General features: G+C 35.5%; 1 protein-coding gene across 1 annotated transcript in view; it reads left to right on the forward strand.

Annotated features, from left to right (window-relative positions):
- The window catches only part of LOC104863012 (phospholipid scramblase 1), a 30,359-nt gene extending 15,537 nt beyond the window's left edge, over positions 1-14,822 (forward strand). Inside the window, exons 4-10 of the mRNA XM_010625269.1 lie at positions 235-302; positions 1,586-1,628; positions 4,123-4,347; positions 4,467-4,624; positions 9,503-9,664; positions 12,902-12,925; positions 14,700-14,822. Coding sequence (XP_010623571.1) covers positions 235-302; positions 1,586-1,628; positions 4,123-4,347; positions 4,467-4,624; positions 9,503-9,664; positions 12,902-12,925; positions 14,700-14,729 — 710 coding nt within the window. The 3' untranslated portion in view covers positions 14,730-14,822. The remainder of the gene's footprint in view (positions 1-234; positions 303-1,585; positions 1,629-4,122; positions 4,348-4,466; positions 4,625-9,502; positions 9,665-12,901; positions 12,926-14,699) is intronic.
- The last annotated feature ends 1,307 nt before the right edge of the window (positions 14,823-16,129 follow it).

Consider the following 16,129-nt stretch of genomic DNA (forward strand, 5'->3'; position numbering starts at 1 on the left):
TCTGGTCCCAGAATGCCTGTCAAGTTCCCCAGCCTAGTGACTCAGCCCCAGACTGCACATTTAGGTCTCCAGGCTGGCTACGCTGGTCCCCATGCTGGTTACCTTGGCCCTCAGGGTGCTTATCTGGGTCCCCTAGCTGACTACTCAATCCTTGTAGCTAGCTCTTCAGGTACTAGCCAAGCTGGTTTCCTGTCCAAAGCTAGTCAATATATAATTGTCCAAATGTACTTGCAGGAATACACTGGATGCCAATGCTACCACCTTCACTGAACTGCCCACCTGGACTGGAATATTTAAGTCAGGTAATGTCAAATACATAAACACTTATAAATGATACAAGCGTGCTTCCAATTTACTTAACTAGAGTAACAAAGGAGTAAATCATCAATATCTGAAATGGTATAACATCTGCTAAGAGATTGTTCTAATTCTTCTAGGTCATGTTCATTTTTTAAGCACAATACAAATGTAGATATCATTATATTTTTTATTATCTTGATTTCAACTTGTGATTATAGCCAATAGAGAATATTAGTTAAGCAATATTTTCAAGGGTTTTTTTGCCCTGAGTGCAATACTATGTTATTCCTTGTAAACCTTACATAAAATTTCTGATGCTTTCAGGATATAATTATCACCACTTTTCAGAAGAGAAAAATGAGGTCAGGAGAATTTACATATCTCACCCAGGGTCAAAAATCTGAGAAAGTGAGACTGGAATTTTAATCTGGGCTTTGGAACTGAACCCAGTGTTTTCATCCCAAAACTGAAGAGTTTTCTGGGAATTTGAAAGGAACTTATGGATTAGGTTCAAATAGCAGTGCCCAATAAAGAGTTCATATTTTATATATAAATTGATTCACTTCAATAACCAATAAAATGCTATATTTATAATGTTGCTTTTTTCTTTAGAACATTACATTTTATAAATACCAAACATAAGGGGGAGTGAAGATCACTACTTTGCTATACTAAATGATAGTGAATTGTGGCACGCGAGGTTTAACATTTATGTGATAAGAGAAATGAGGTAGGTAAAAATCAGATATAAAGTTGTATGTGCCCAATCTGTAAACATATAAAAAAGTTTTATGATATGTATCTGGTTTTCAATAAAGCAGGTGGTCTTTGGCATACTGTCCTGACTTAACCTTTCACAATGCACTCAAATAGGATAAAATATAACAATTTTAGCCATAATTATATTCTTTGAGGAAAACTCTGAAACACATTTTCAAAATCAGGATCTCATACAATACTTAGAGAAAATTATTACATATTACAACTGAAGTCATCAAGCACATTTAACATTTGGAACTTGTATTTAGAAATTTTCTTCCAGGAGTAAAAAACGTTATGAAAAATGTTGAGCTTCTTCTAGAGAGACTTTGTTTAATGAATTCCAGTGTAAATTAGCTTTATTGATCTAAATTTACTTAAGTTAAGTGAAAACTTTCAATACATATTTTACCTATTAAAATGTTAAATTTAATTTTTCACTAAAGCCTAGTACAACATGAAATATTGATAATGTTAAGTGTTAATAATTGATTATATGCATTTAATTTTCTTTTTCTCTTAACAGATAGATCTGGCTCTGGTTCACCAGAGAATTGAACTTCTGGAAAGTATGTAACCAGTGTATTGATGATGCTTTTAAAAAGAGATTTTTGCAGACAAGCTCACTACCAGTTTTGCTTTTCTCCCCCTCAACAATCATCTTAAATTATTCTGTCACTTTACCTGACTTCTACTTCTTTAGGTTTGGATTTCTACTTTGTGGTCAACTTGGAAATGGCATAGAACCATGTGGACTTTAACTACTAAATTTCCAAAGAGAATGAACTTTTTGAATGGATAGGGTTTTAATGGAAAAGTATTGTTCATGCCCACATTTCCTCCTAGGAGTTCAGATAAGTGCTATAAAATGATCCATGTGCTAAGGACTATCTACCTAGTCAGATCAGAGGCCCTGCAGTACTGGAGGATGGTGGATGAAAGCCTGGAGAGCACTTCTTTTTTCTATAGGAGCCCTACTGGTCCTTTGAGAGGGCCGGATGCAACTAAATAGCGCCTTGTGGCCAATGCACTCCAGGTGCAAGAATAACCTAGGAAGCAACTAGATGATTCAGGACAGCTGCCTGGGAAATAAGATCTACAAAGATTTCTGAACCATAGTGTCTTCCTTTAGATATGAGTGTAATAAAACTCTTCTGCTTTGCAGACTATGACTATTAAAAACCATCTTCATCTGTTTCCGAGTTCCTTTCCACTGATAGAAATTAGAACATCAATTGTACAAGCTGAGAAAGGGATTTTTAATTGTCACTTATTATATTAGAATTTTATAATATAAATTTTTGAGCTCGTACAGTGATGTTGATTTTGTTTACCTTCTCTAAACTAGCATTTCTCTGGAAATGAGGCCATATTTGATAATTTGTATTCTAAATATTTGAATATGATTTATTTTACCATATGTTATTTATGTCATAAAATCAAATGGCAAAGTACCATGCATATAACATATTCCATATCTCTTTAGATTTACATACTTTATAAATGTGAAATATGTGTTCCTTTGTCATCAATTATAAGTAATCTTCAAAGTTATTTAATTCTTAATTTTTAAAAGAGACATCCTAAATTTTCCTGTTTCTTTTTTCCCCAAATTTATAGAATATATTCTTTTTCCATATAAGTAGCATAAAGAAGATGATTTCTAAAGAAGTTCTAGAAGCTAAGCATGCACTTACATTTTTTCTCAATTCAAAGCTTAATAGAACTGAAAGACATAAATATGGAATTTTCTGGTTTTATTTTCACTTGTTATGTACCCAGAATAAAATGTAGAGATTATATTACCCATGTTGTTTTAAAATTGAATGAGGTGAAATTTCTGAGATTGTTTAATGAAACAATCATTTAAGTAATAAATACTTTCAAAATCAGTTTCATTTTTTTTCTTACCAAATATATACTTATGAGATAGAAGGTTTGTCCTTTTAACAGCAGAATTCACATCTGTCTAAATCTAATCAAAGACATTTTAAAAAGTTCATAGTGATAGAACTCCTGCAGTCTTTCTCCGCCAGACTAAAACTTCTAACATATAACATGCATACAGGTTGTGGTTTTGGCCTCTTTTCTTTTAAGCTCTTGTTATTTTGGTGAGTCATCTAATAAATTATAAATCCAGTATCTGAAGGCTACTCATGAATTTAAATATTAATTGCTAGTTTCTGGCTGTAAAAAGTAGGCTTTCTTTTTTTAATTAATTTTATTGGTACACGTAAGATATGCTATATAATGACATTCATCGTTGGAAATTTGCACCTTTACATAATCCATCTTGGTTCTTATTTTTTCCCCATTCCTCTAACCTCCCTTCAACCCCTCCACCCCTCCCTATCTACAAAGACTTTGTTCCCATTTTTTTCTCTTGTATTAATTGAGTTACAACATGTTTCCAGATATCTTCTCCTCTTGGCTAACACCCATCCCCCACTTCCAACTAGAGCTGAGTGCAGCAACGGTGCTCAGGCCTAGCGTGCTGTTCTAATTACCCTTCCATTTTCCCTCCCTTTTCACACGTTTGCATTGAGAATAAACCTTAATACCTTGCTCAAATGTGGTACAAAAAATAAGACCAAAGTATAGTTTCTAAAATGTTTCAAGCCAATTTACTTAATACAAAATACAAGATTTCATAGAATATAAATGTAGCAAAACTTCTGTAATTCCTCCATAATACGTGGATGCTGTACCAAAAGTAGGCATTTTATCTACACACCAGGCGCCATGGAGACCACCTACAGCATTACATCAGTTCTCTTCAGCAAAGTCTTTCTATGTGACCGTCTATCAAATAAGGAGATAAGAATTGTTTTTCATGGTTTACATGAGGGCTCAATTTTTTTCTTATGGGAACAGTTTCTCCTATTTTTTTTTTTTTTGTCTTTGTTCTCAGTCTGAGTTACTTCTAAAGCACCTTTCCTTTTTCTCTTCCTTGTGCTGCTGCAAATATCATCTAAAGCTGGTATAGCTAGATATTATATAATATAGGAGAGATTCGCTATTCTCAACAAAATGATAATTATGAACCCCCCTTTATGTTTTTAGTCTTAATAGGCATTGAAACTAATAACAAATATGAAATTAAGAACAGACTAGGACAGAAAGTTTACTTGGCAGTGGAAGATACTAATATATTAATCCAAAATTTCTGTGGAAAATATAGGCCTTTTACTCTGAGGATTCTTGATAATTTGGGCCGAGAAGTCATAACTATGGAGAGACCACTGAGATGTAACCTCTGCTGTTTCCCATGTTGCCTTCAGGAGGTCAGTGTGCAATTACTAGGAATGTCTGTGAAGTGGTACAGGAAGAATTTTTTACTTTTTCACTGAGGATAAATATTATAATTATTATTACACTTACTTATGTTTCTTTGCTATTGTAAATAGAAATCCAGGCTCCTCCTGGTGTTCCAATAGGTTATGTTATTCAGAAGTGGGACCTCTTCAAGCAGAAGTTTACTGTTCAAAATGAAGAGCGAAAGGATATACTAAAAATTGTTGGCATTTGTGTTACATGGACATTTTGTTCAGATATTGATTTTAAGGTAAGAAATGTCATTATGTTTATAAGATTTGCTTTCCTAATATATGAAGAGTATAATTTTGCATAATGCTATTAATACATTAAATAAGTATTTCCTACTAATATTTCAATGTGCTACCATATTTAACTTTAGCTGGAGTCATAGCCACTATTCAGATTAAAGGTTAGGGTTGGTTATGCTGAATGGAAAAATAAAAATTGATCTATGTAGATAAGTATATTGAAATAAAATATCTAGCACTTAAATATGGTGGTTTCTATATGGTGAAACTCCATATTACCAGTACTGAGAAGGTCAGGCAGGGGTATTACAAGTTGAAGACCAACCTCAACTACATATCAGATCCATCTCAAAAATGTAATTAATGAAAAATTGAAAACAAACAAACCACACCCCCCAAAAAAATAGAGCACTAACTTATTCCTCAAAATCTGATTGCCCAAACTCATGGAGCCTCCCTTTATGCGTGTTCCAACTATAGGTTCTCTAGGTCATATAGAAGCTCTGATACCCTTACTTCCCACAAAAAGCCCAATAAGTCAGAGATAGTTTTAATAAGGTTGTGGTGATTAGGGTGTATTGGTGACTTGATTGGCTTTGGGACTTGCCTTGGGGAATTTAGGGAGCACACTCTGGATGTGTCTTTGAGCCTATATGTGCTCCTTCACCCCTTCTTGTCTGGTGCTGCTTCCCCACTTGCTTCCCAGCTGCCAGGAACTAAGCATCTTTTCTCCATTACACCCTTCCACCATGATGTTCCTGCCTTGGATCTTGTACACCATGTACTGAATTTTCTGAAATTGTTAGCCAAATTAAATGTATCCACCTTTACATTCTGAGTGTTATGGATTGTGTTCCAACAACAAGAATGATAACTAATACTGAAAATGTATACTGAGATTGGAGTCAGCCCCAGAAAGAGTCCGTGTGAGCTTCAATAAGCGTATGGGTAGGTCCACTCAAGGCCTCTGAAACTGACATCTCACCCTCATGTGTCCTGGATGTGGAACAAGGAGTTATAAGACTTAATGTTTGCTATGCTGGGTTTCATTCAGTCTTTCTTCCACCAAACTCTAACCTCCTAATCCTCCCCTTTGGAAAGACAGTGCTTACCATGCCCCATTGTATCTTGGGGTTGTATAACTTGTTTGTGATTTTTAACAGAGATTCACAACTATGCGTTTACCTTGGGTCTCAGAACACACATTGATTTTGAATTCTGAAAAAGGCTGCAACTGCTGAGAGTTTGAGAGACTACTGGATTTCTGGTTATATGGAGAATAATTGTTTTATGTTGGCAAAATTATGAAGTTGCTATTCTTTTTAGTACAGGGATTAAGTATGGTTTAATCATGTGTGTTTGGATATAAGAGTAACAATGAAAAGGGATAGAATATGGTGGTAAGGTTGGAATATTGACTTGATTGATTTTAAGATCTTTCTTCAGGGCATTAGTGGAGCACACTTCTGGGTATCCCTGGGTCAAGGTGGTGTGGTCTTAGAGTCTGTGTCTGGTATCTTGCCCCTTCCTCTCTGGTGCTATTCCCTTTTTGTGCTTCTTGGCTGCCATGAATTAAACATGATGTTCCTCCCTTGCAGCCTATTGACCATGCAGTGTATCTCTTCAAACACTGAGCTAAATTAAATTTAACCTTCCTTAGATCAGAGATGTCCAGTATTATATTCCAGCAATAAGAAAACTGACTAATAAAAGGGTAATACAGAAGTAACTTCTTTCACAATTTTTCTCTAGTTTTGGTTATATATGAAGTACTGACATGGAAAAGGAAAATAAGCAATGAGAATCCAAAAATATTTTATGAAAAATTCCAGAAATAAACAATTTATTAAAATTTAAATTGCATACCACTCTGAGCACTGTGATCGAATCTTTTGCCCCATCCTGCTCCTTCTGCCAGAATATAAGTCATCCCTTTTTCCGACATAATATCACTGTATATGCTACCTGCTCATAAGGTCAGTCCATTAGGTAGTCGTCTGGGTAAAAGCTGGTTATCGGATCAACTGTAGTGGTGTCTTACTGTGGATGTTCCGATAACCCTTATGGAGAAGTCTAATGCTAAGGCACAATCCTTGCAAGTTACTTCCTTATATCTCACCACATTGGTATTGTATCACATCATTTCATCAGACAAATTTTAAGTATTGTACAATAGATATTTTGAGAGAGTATACAGTGTACTTGTTGCAATTTTTCCATTTAATGATTAGTTATTTTTGCTAATCTTTTTCTGTGCCCATTTATATATTAAGCATTGTCATAGGTATGTATGTATAGAAAAAAGCAGAGACCAATACTGTATGCAGTTGCAGGCCCCCACCAGGGATACAAGGATGTGGGGGAACTACCTACTTATGTTACTCTGTCATCTCCGCTGTATCTTTATATTAAATTAGGTTATTGTAATAAATATATCCATTACATAGAATTTGATTATTAAAGTTTCTAATGGATTCCCCAACCTAATAAACACAGTTGTTTCTGTTGTAAATGTTTAAAGAGAGGAAGACTTTATAACTTAATCTTGATCTCTTGTTTCCTTTGGAAAATCATACAATCTGGTAAATTGGAGCTACCTTTCCACAGAGGAGAAAGAAACATCATAAAGCTGAGTAGGGCTAATTCCCTTTATGGAAAGATATAGATATTCTGGCAATCTCTCCACTCCTTCCCAAGGCTTTTCACTGTGCAGCTCCGTGCTGTCACCATCATGTACCTGTCTGTTGTTTGTATGAACTCTTATTATTCCGTTAGCATCTGGTTATATGCAAGTGAATCCTTCTCCTTATAGAGGTAATATACTGAAAGTGGTAGACGGTCTTGAGAAAAACACATGTGATGTAGAGATGTGTGGGTAATAAGTATGTATAAACTCTTTGTATGAGGGTATGTGTAACAATTCTCTATGCAGGGAATGGCACATCTATCATAAATCTAGAAAAGTTAAAAAACTTAGTTGCTTTAAATATTTGAAGGAAACAATACTCCTTTGAGGAAGAATATTACCAAAAATTTAGCTGACATGTTTAATTTTTAGAAAATAAGAGAAAACACTACAGAAGCTTTGTGAAAGGTTTTATATTTGATGTTTAGAAATTAATTTTTTTCTAGCAAGCTTTCTCAATGTATATCTTAGCATCTGTTATGATTTAGATATGAATTGTCTTTGAAACATTATAACAACAGCAACTGATTGGAAGATAATTTTCTAGTAGTTTTTCACTGGGCAGCAAGAGCCACATCAAGAAAATTAGCCACTTTGAAGAATAGTATTCATTCCACCTACTTTAACCTTTACAAGTCATACGGCCAAACCCAATCATGAATGAGAAGAGATATATTGGACCTACAGTAAGATAGGCAATAAAACGAATATTTGATTGATAATAATCCATGTCATTACAAATTCATATTAGAAATATATTTCAGAACTTTTAGGATCTTATCGCTATCCATCCAAATGAAATGAGTCAAGATTTTGTTTCCTGACATTTATTCCGGGGGTCCCAGGTGGAACTGTTGCAAGCATATGTGATACTTTGTGCACATTTGAAAAGGACACACTTCCTCCACATTTAACACAATCCTATGTGTACATAGCTTGGTGACTGTGGGCTACACTCGATCCCTACATGACCACTTGAAGAGTAGCTTGAGTGTGGGTACAGTCTGTTCTGTTCTGTATGATGGCCCCTTTCTCTAGAAAAACTACAAAGTCCAAACTGTTGTGCTTTGGAAGTGTTTTTACACAGCTTTGTTCCTCCTTTTTTATTGAAACACACTAGAGATCCAACCATTGATCAAGAGACATCCTGTCAAGTTGTTTATTAATTACTTTCTTTGCTCAAAACTGACAATACTCTTCTCTAGGCTGTTAGAATTTCCTATTCCCTATTTCCTCCTGGCAGTTGGTAGTAATGATTCCTCCATCATTTTTAAACTTGTAAACTATGTAAACTCTCTATGCTAATCTTAAAATAGATATATAATAAATATTTTATCTTTCTAATAGCTTCTAGAAATTTTATTAAATAAACACTGTAAGCTTTTAGCTTTTGCTTCTTAGATTTTGTTTTGGATCAATTAAAATAATTTATTGTTGTCCGTCCTAGTGTAAAATAGAAAACGTTAACTATTTCAGCAAAACTAATTTTGTGTCAGTTATCTGTACAATGAAACAGTTTTTCACCTAATAAGAGCATGTGTGTGTGTATGTGTGTGTGTGGACTGAAATTATAGGGCCAGGGATATAGCTCAGTGGCATAGGCACCTGTGTGGCAAGTGCAAGGTTCCGAGTTCAATCCCTGGTACCACAAAATAATAATAACAATAATGATAATAAATGAAAATTATAGGTCATATTTACATATGGGTACAATTTTAATAGAATATTTTAAAATTTCATTCCAACATTGAAAGTAGATTTTTCCCCTTGTCCCCACCCTCCCTTCACCCTCCCCTCCCCCCTTCAATCACTTTAATTCCATTTTTACATTTTCTCATAGTTTTTTCCTTTTCCCTTATTCCCCCTTCCCTATCCTTCTCACTGTCCCTACACCTTTGGTCCTTTTCTTCCTATTTGCTAATTGTCCCATTAGGATCTTGAGTACTATTTTAGTTTTTCACACCAGAGAAACTATTCAGTATTTGCATATGTGTGCCTTATTTATTTCACTTAGAAGTATATCCTCAAAACGCACCCATTTAACTATTGATGAATCTACTTTCTCGTTCTTTATGGCTGAGTAGTATTCCATTTTATAGAAAAACCACATCTTCTTTATCCAGTTTCCAATGAAAGTAGATTTGATACACTTTATTCCAGACATCTTTCAGACTTTATTTTTGCAATATAGATTACATCACTTGATGAAAAATCTGTAGTTGGCAAGATTTCTAAGCACTGGGCTGGCTTTATCCGAGAGATATTCACAGATGCTGATAACTTTGGGACCCAGTTTCCTGCAGACCTTGACGTGAAGATGAAAGCTGTGATGCTTGGTGCATGTTTCCTCATCGTAAGTCCACTCTTAATCATCTTGTTTTGTAGATAGTTTCTCTGGTGTCATTTTGAGGAGATTCAATAATGTATTAAAGAATACATGACTCTATGAAATCATTTTGTGTTGCAGAATGATTCCTTTTTGTTTCTTGTTCTGCAATTCCACTTAATACTGATACTCTCGACTCACAGATAACCAGTTTCTGTCTGTAGTCTGCATTTTTACAGGAGGACTTAATCCTTTTATGCAGAATAACTTCTTGTAAAACATTTATTTCCAAACACATAATAGTGTTTTGGGGGGAAATATTGTGAGCTCGAGTGAAAACGAATATCAGTGAAACAGGGACATTTTGTCCTGATTTACTATTAAAACATCGAGTGTGTGGCTACAGTAGCAGCATATATACATCAGGCCTCCAGGTCTAAAGGGTTACAGGGAATACGTAAGTTGAAACAGCGGTTCCACACTTCTAAAAACCCAAGTGCCATAAAAGAGTCAAATCATAATTTCCAGAAAAATGGACGGAATGGGATACCACCAGGTTTAGTGAAATAAGCCAGACGTAGAAAGTCATATGTTTTCTTTAATTTGGAAAATCTGAGAGGAAGAGGAAAGAGAGGGAGGGTGAGAGTGAGAGAAGAGGGACTGAGGGAGGAGAGAGAACAGAAAAGGGAGGGGAAGACGGAAGGGGAGGGGAAGGCAGAGATGAGAGGAGGATAGAAGAGGAGGGAAACGAAGAGGACAAGGGAGGAGAGGGGAACAAAGTAAAAGAACGACTATGAAAGACTATTAGAGGAGAGAAGAAAGGGTGGAGGAAGGGAGGGCGAGCGAGAAGAAAATGATCAAAGAATGTTGCATACAAGTGCTAAAATAGAGCCCACTAGGTTGTGTAACCTACATACTAATAAAAATAAAACCACTAGTATTAGGATATATCCCAGTTCAAAGGAGATAAATCAGAAAATTGTGTAGCACAAGTTGATCCCAGTATGCACACAAAGTTAAGAATTATGGGAAGAGTAATGGTTTTCAACATTAGCTGTCCAGTAGAACTACCTGGGTAACTCTTCACACGTGCGCGCGCACGCACACACACACACACACACACACACACACACAGTCTGTTTTGCATCAGAAACTATTCTATCAAATCACTGCAGGTGGGTCCCAGCCTTAAATTTGTGCAGAAGTCATAGGTGATTACAGTCTGTAACACTGGAGTAATATCTTAAACACTCTTTTATGGACGCAATCAAAATGTAAAAATGCACAAGAAAAAGAGCTCAGTTCTTCACTACATATATTTCAAGGAAAATAGAAGTGCAAAGATAAAATTAAGTGAGAGACTTATGAAATACTAACTCAATGCAGCTTGTAGATAATGTTTGCGTATTAGTTCAAACAACGTTGTTTTAAAATTGATTTATGAAACAGGGTAACTGGGACATTGAGTTACCATTTGATGGTGATAGAGGAATTATTAGGAGGTCCTAGATAAGATGATAAATATGTAAAAATAAGATAAACCATCTGTTTTAGGGACACGTATTGACCTGTTTCTGTATACAGTGACTTGATATCAAGTATCTGCATTTAAACAATGGCAGTGAGGGAAGATAGATGAGTCTAGGGAGTGAAGTAATGGATGAACTAGGATTAGTCTTACTAAAAATCGTTGACTATAGTTGGTGGGAAATGGGGCTAGGAGAGGTGAAGGAATTGTTAAGAAATGGTTTTTGTTAAGAACCTTTAAAAATAGAGGAGAGAAATATATTCTTATGTGCTATTGCACAGTAGAATAACTCTCCATCAAAATAATGTACTGTATGATTTTTAAAAAAACAGAACAAAAAAGCTTGGTTTTCACCACAAAGAAGTGATAAATATTTAAAGCCGTAAATATTTAACCTGAAAGAAAGATGACGCAGTGTATACACATGTATTGAAATACTCCATAAATGCATATAATTTTTGATGTGTTAATTCAAACAAATTGTAAAAGTACTTTTAAAGATCAGGCAGCTTTTGTAGGCACAGTTTTGCTCAATGAAAGATATTTAATTAACTGGTTGGCTTAAAGCTGGGTAAAATAAAATAGGTGTAAATCCAAATTTTAGAAAGATAAATCCTGGTTAGTGTATGGGAAATGGAGTGAAGAAAGGTAAAGTCGTAATAGTACAAAGCAAGTAATTGGCAAAAGTGTTAACTATACTGTTGAAGGGATCAAGAACATAATAAATGGGAGAGAAATAAAATCCATAGGATTTTGTTTAACTCAAAAAAAGAAAGATTCTCATTGTGAAATGGGAAGAAAGGGGCTAAAGGTGTAGGGAAGGTGGGATGGATAGGGGAAGGGTAATAAGGGAAAAGAAAAAAATGTTCGATAAAGAAAAGATGGAAATAAAGTGTTTGTAGATGGGGAGGGGAGGAGGGGGTGAAGGGAGGGCAGGGACTAGGAGAAAAAATGAGAACCAAGACCTGTCATGTAAAGGTACAGGATCCCAATGATGAATGTAACTGTACTGTATACCTAAAATGTACTAATAAACTCAATTAAAGCTGAAAAAAAAAGAAAGATTCTACTTAAATAGTGATGGAGTAAGCCGAGTTGGGGCACAGTAGATAAGTTTATAACAGAATCGATAATCCTGAACCAAAACAGGTTCTGTCTGTACTGTATTCTTTCTTTAGCATGGCTGTCATTATCCTGAAAAAAATGCTTAAACCTGTAAATGGGATTCCAGTCACTAGAGAAGTTATATGATTAGAGAAGAGCCATAAAAAGTTGAGGAAGAAGCTGGGTTTGGTGGCACACACCTGTAATCCCAGCACTCGGGAGGCTGAGGCAAGAGGACCGCTGTGAGTTTGAGACCAGCCTAGGCTACGAAGTGAGGTCCAGGCCAGTTTCAATTACATAGTGAGACCCTGTCTCTAAAAAAAGTTGAGGAAGAAAGAATGAAAGAAAAGATATCAAAAAGTGATATTAAAGCAATTACCAAATTTAATCACATAATTACATTTATGCATGTATCAACAGATAAAATTACAGAATTTATTTTTTTGTTAATAAACTGGAAAGGTGGGAAAAGAGATTTTACAGCTCTAGACTATTCCCAGATTTACATCTTTAATATTTTGTGCAACTGGAATGTTAGTGTGCGTGTGATCTGTTCTCTTAGCCTCTCTATCTGAGAATTCATCTCTGTTGTGTTACCAAAAACTCACTTTTGTATTTTTGTCTTTATCCAGGACTTCATATATTTTGAAAAGAAGGTGAGTATAAGAAATAAAAATAAGAATGTGGTGTTGGATTCATGAGAATAGCCTCAGAAAATTTGAAGTTTGTGCTTTGAGCTACCTAAAAGTAAAACTCAGTGATTTTATTTTCTTTAAGATCACCCATATCTGTGTGAATGGAGAGGTATAATTTTGCTTTCAAATTATAGAGACCATTTTCTGTATCTCGGGCAAATGCATATTTTTACATATTTACTGTGAATTTAGAAAAAGGACATAGCAGATTTTACATTTAGTAAAGAATCTTCCTATAAAAACTAGTTCAAATTAATCTGATTTATTTTTCATTTTAATGACAAAATTAAAGCCTCATTAGAGATAAATAATATAAAAATAAATTTCTTTATTAAATTTAGTTACAATTAATTTCCTACAAAAGGCTTACTGCTATTTTGAAAATACAGTGTTGAAAAGGATATATATAGCCAGTTTTTATTTTCTTTGCCAGCATGATATAGTATTATTCAATGTAGACATTTCTAAGTAAATTTTTTTTCCTCTGGGAAATCACACTACATTTAAGTATATCCATTAACTAATCTGCTACTGTAAATATTGTTGTCATACTGAAAATTGAATGAAAAGCCATTTTTTTTTGAGACAGGGTCTCACTATGTAGTTGAGACTGACTTGGAACTCACGATGTAGCCCAGGCTGGTCTCGAACTCACAGTGATCCTCCTCGGCCTCCCAAGTGCTGGGATTACAGGCATGCATACCATGCCCAGCTGAACAGCCAATTTTAAAAGATTTTTTTCAGTGAACAAAAGAATGATTCCCTGCCAAAGAAATACTAATTTTAAAGTCTCACTTCCTCTAAAAGCTTATTATTGGTATAATATTTGAAGTTATTTTTTACACATGAAGACTTTTGTTCCTGTAGTCTAATAATCCAAGAATATGGTATTGGTGAGATTATTCAGGCGTCATTTAAGTGAAAATAAAATTGTTCACAGACTGTAAACTTCAACATTAGCTAATTATGATTTAATAAAATTGTTTGCACGTTATTTCACATTTGGTTTTCATTTCTGATCACAACGTGGTGATTCAATTAATGTGGTCATCTGATCCCTCATTTAGTTCAATAGGAGTATATTTTACTCCACTTCCCATTTAACATCTCCTTTAACAAGAGCACAGGTATAAGATGCCTTGTAGTAAAACCAGTGCTGCCAACAACGATATTTCTGTATCTAAAATTAAAGACATTCTGTAATCTGTTTTGTAGGGAAGACTGGATTGAGAAAGGAAATGCCCAATCCATAATCTGTCTCATGCTGAGGCAAAAATGGCCTTAGAAAATAAACTCTTGTGGGAGGCTCCCTTTCAACCTCAGCAGAATTCCACCAGCAGCCATTATTCTTACCATAGGTGTGAGGCCCAGCAGCATTTCACAACCCCAGTATGTCCAAGAGGCGGCAGTTAAGGAGAAAACTGGTTGGGCTGGAGAATGGGGGAGAAGCAAAGTCCTTTGACCTCCCAGCAGCTTGCACACTCATCAGGTGCCACATTCCAAAGATGAAACAGAGCAGTGGAACTCACCTCTAGCTTATTCTGGGAAGGAAGTATGCCAAGCAAAGCAGAAGCACTTGCATAACTGGATCATTAGCTGTGCCAGTTAGAAAATGAGAGGCATTCCAAGCTGGCTGACAGGTTGTAGAATCAACACACAATGAGGCTTAGCGGTAATGACCTCTCTGGGATGACTATGTTTTAACTTTCATTTCTTCCCTCTTTGCTCCATGTAGAATTGTGGATGTCTCTTTAAGTGGATTTAAACTACAACTGATCCACACAGTTTCTTTTCTTCAACTCTGCAAAGAAGATTTGTTAGAAACCCACACAGTACAATCAGAGACTAAGTTCAAATACAAGGCAAAGATCTTCTAGCTCAGAATTCGCATTGATAAAACTATCAAACCTAGAAAATTAACTATTAAATGAAAATAAATTCTGATAACTGAAACATGTATGTTAATGTGTAGTCCCAGCAAGAGCGGTGGTTTATAACATGGCTTGAGAGTGTCCCTAACTAAAGGACAAGGGTGGAGAGGAAAGGGTGGAGATAAAGCACCAGGGTGATATTGAATGGAACTATGAACTATGTTTTGATTTTTTGAGAAGAGATATCTGTAAATAAGAGTGAGAAAGCTGGGGATTTAGCTCAGTGGTTCTACTGCCTGCCTCACAATTGCAAAGTCCAAAGTTTGATCTCCAGTACCAAAAAAAAAAAAAAAAAAAGAGGGAGAAAGGGGAGAGAGAAAAATAAGGTACCAAGGAGACCAGTGCTTGTCATTAGCACCTCCTTTATGTAGCTAAGATGTAGGTGTTGAGCTAGTAGAAGTAGAGACAATGCTGAGAGAGAAAAAAATACTAGCACAGGAAGTTAAATAGGCCAGAATATCACTGATTTCTGTCCTCAAGTTACTCAGTTGCTTTACACAGCCCTGATACCGATTTTTGTGTGTGGCCCTCAAAAACAAAGCTACTAGAGTTTTAAAGTAATTAGCAGGAACTCAAGAAATCTTGTCATAACTTAGGTAAAATGTGATCTAAAGTGTGTAGGGACACAGTGTAGTATTCCTGGGGCTGCAGAGAGCCAGGAGAGCACAGAGGTGTCCTCCTCATCCTGCCCCAATGCTGTGCTGGCTCTGTGCACCATGACCTGGTTCGCTGGCTGACTTTCTTAGAACAATGTTCAGATACTTGATCTTTTTTTCTTTCAAGCCCTGTCCCTACCTGTACTTTACTTCATTCATCAGTAATACAGCTGTCAATTATTAATAGTATCAAACTCATTAAGTTAGTGTGAGGACTGTGATCTAATGCATGTCAAGGGTATCTGTCATTTCCTGCCAAGAATCATAGTTGCAAATGAACCAAGTTGTGAGTTGACGATGACTAGTAGTTTCCAAACACAAGGAAATGGCTAAAGGCAAAGCAGAAAATTTTTGCTAAATTAGATTTCTGTACTGCACTACATATAAAACTTCTTTTCAATCCTAACCTGAGCACTGATCCTACCCTTCAGAGAGGGGATGAATTCCAATGAGAAGTCGAATTCAAAGATGATTTTCATTTCACAGAAGGGTGAAACAACATTACAAAACAGTGGCATTGACTCTAAGTTTGCCTCATATCTTCAAAAATGTGACAAGCCAGAGAGAGTGGTGATCAA

This window comes from Fukomys damarensis, unplaced genomic scaffold (assembly GCF_012274545.1).
Source record: "Fukomys damarensis isolate Sample0158 unplaced genomic scaffold, DMR_v1.0_HiC HiC_scaffold_37, whole genome shotgun sequence".
Lineage (NCBI taxonomy): Eukaryota > Metazoa > Chordata > Mammalia > Rodentia > Bathyergidae > Fukomys > Fukomys damarensis.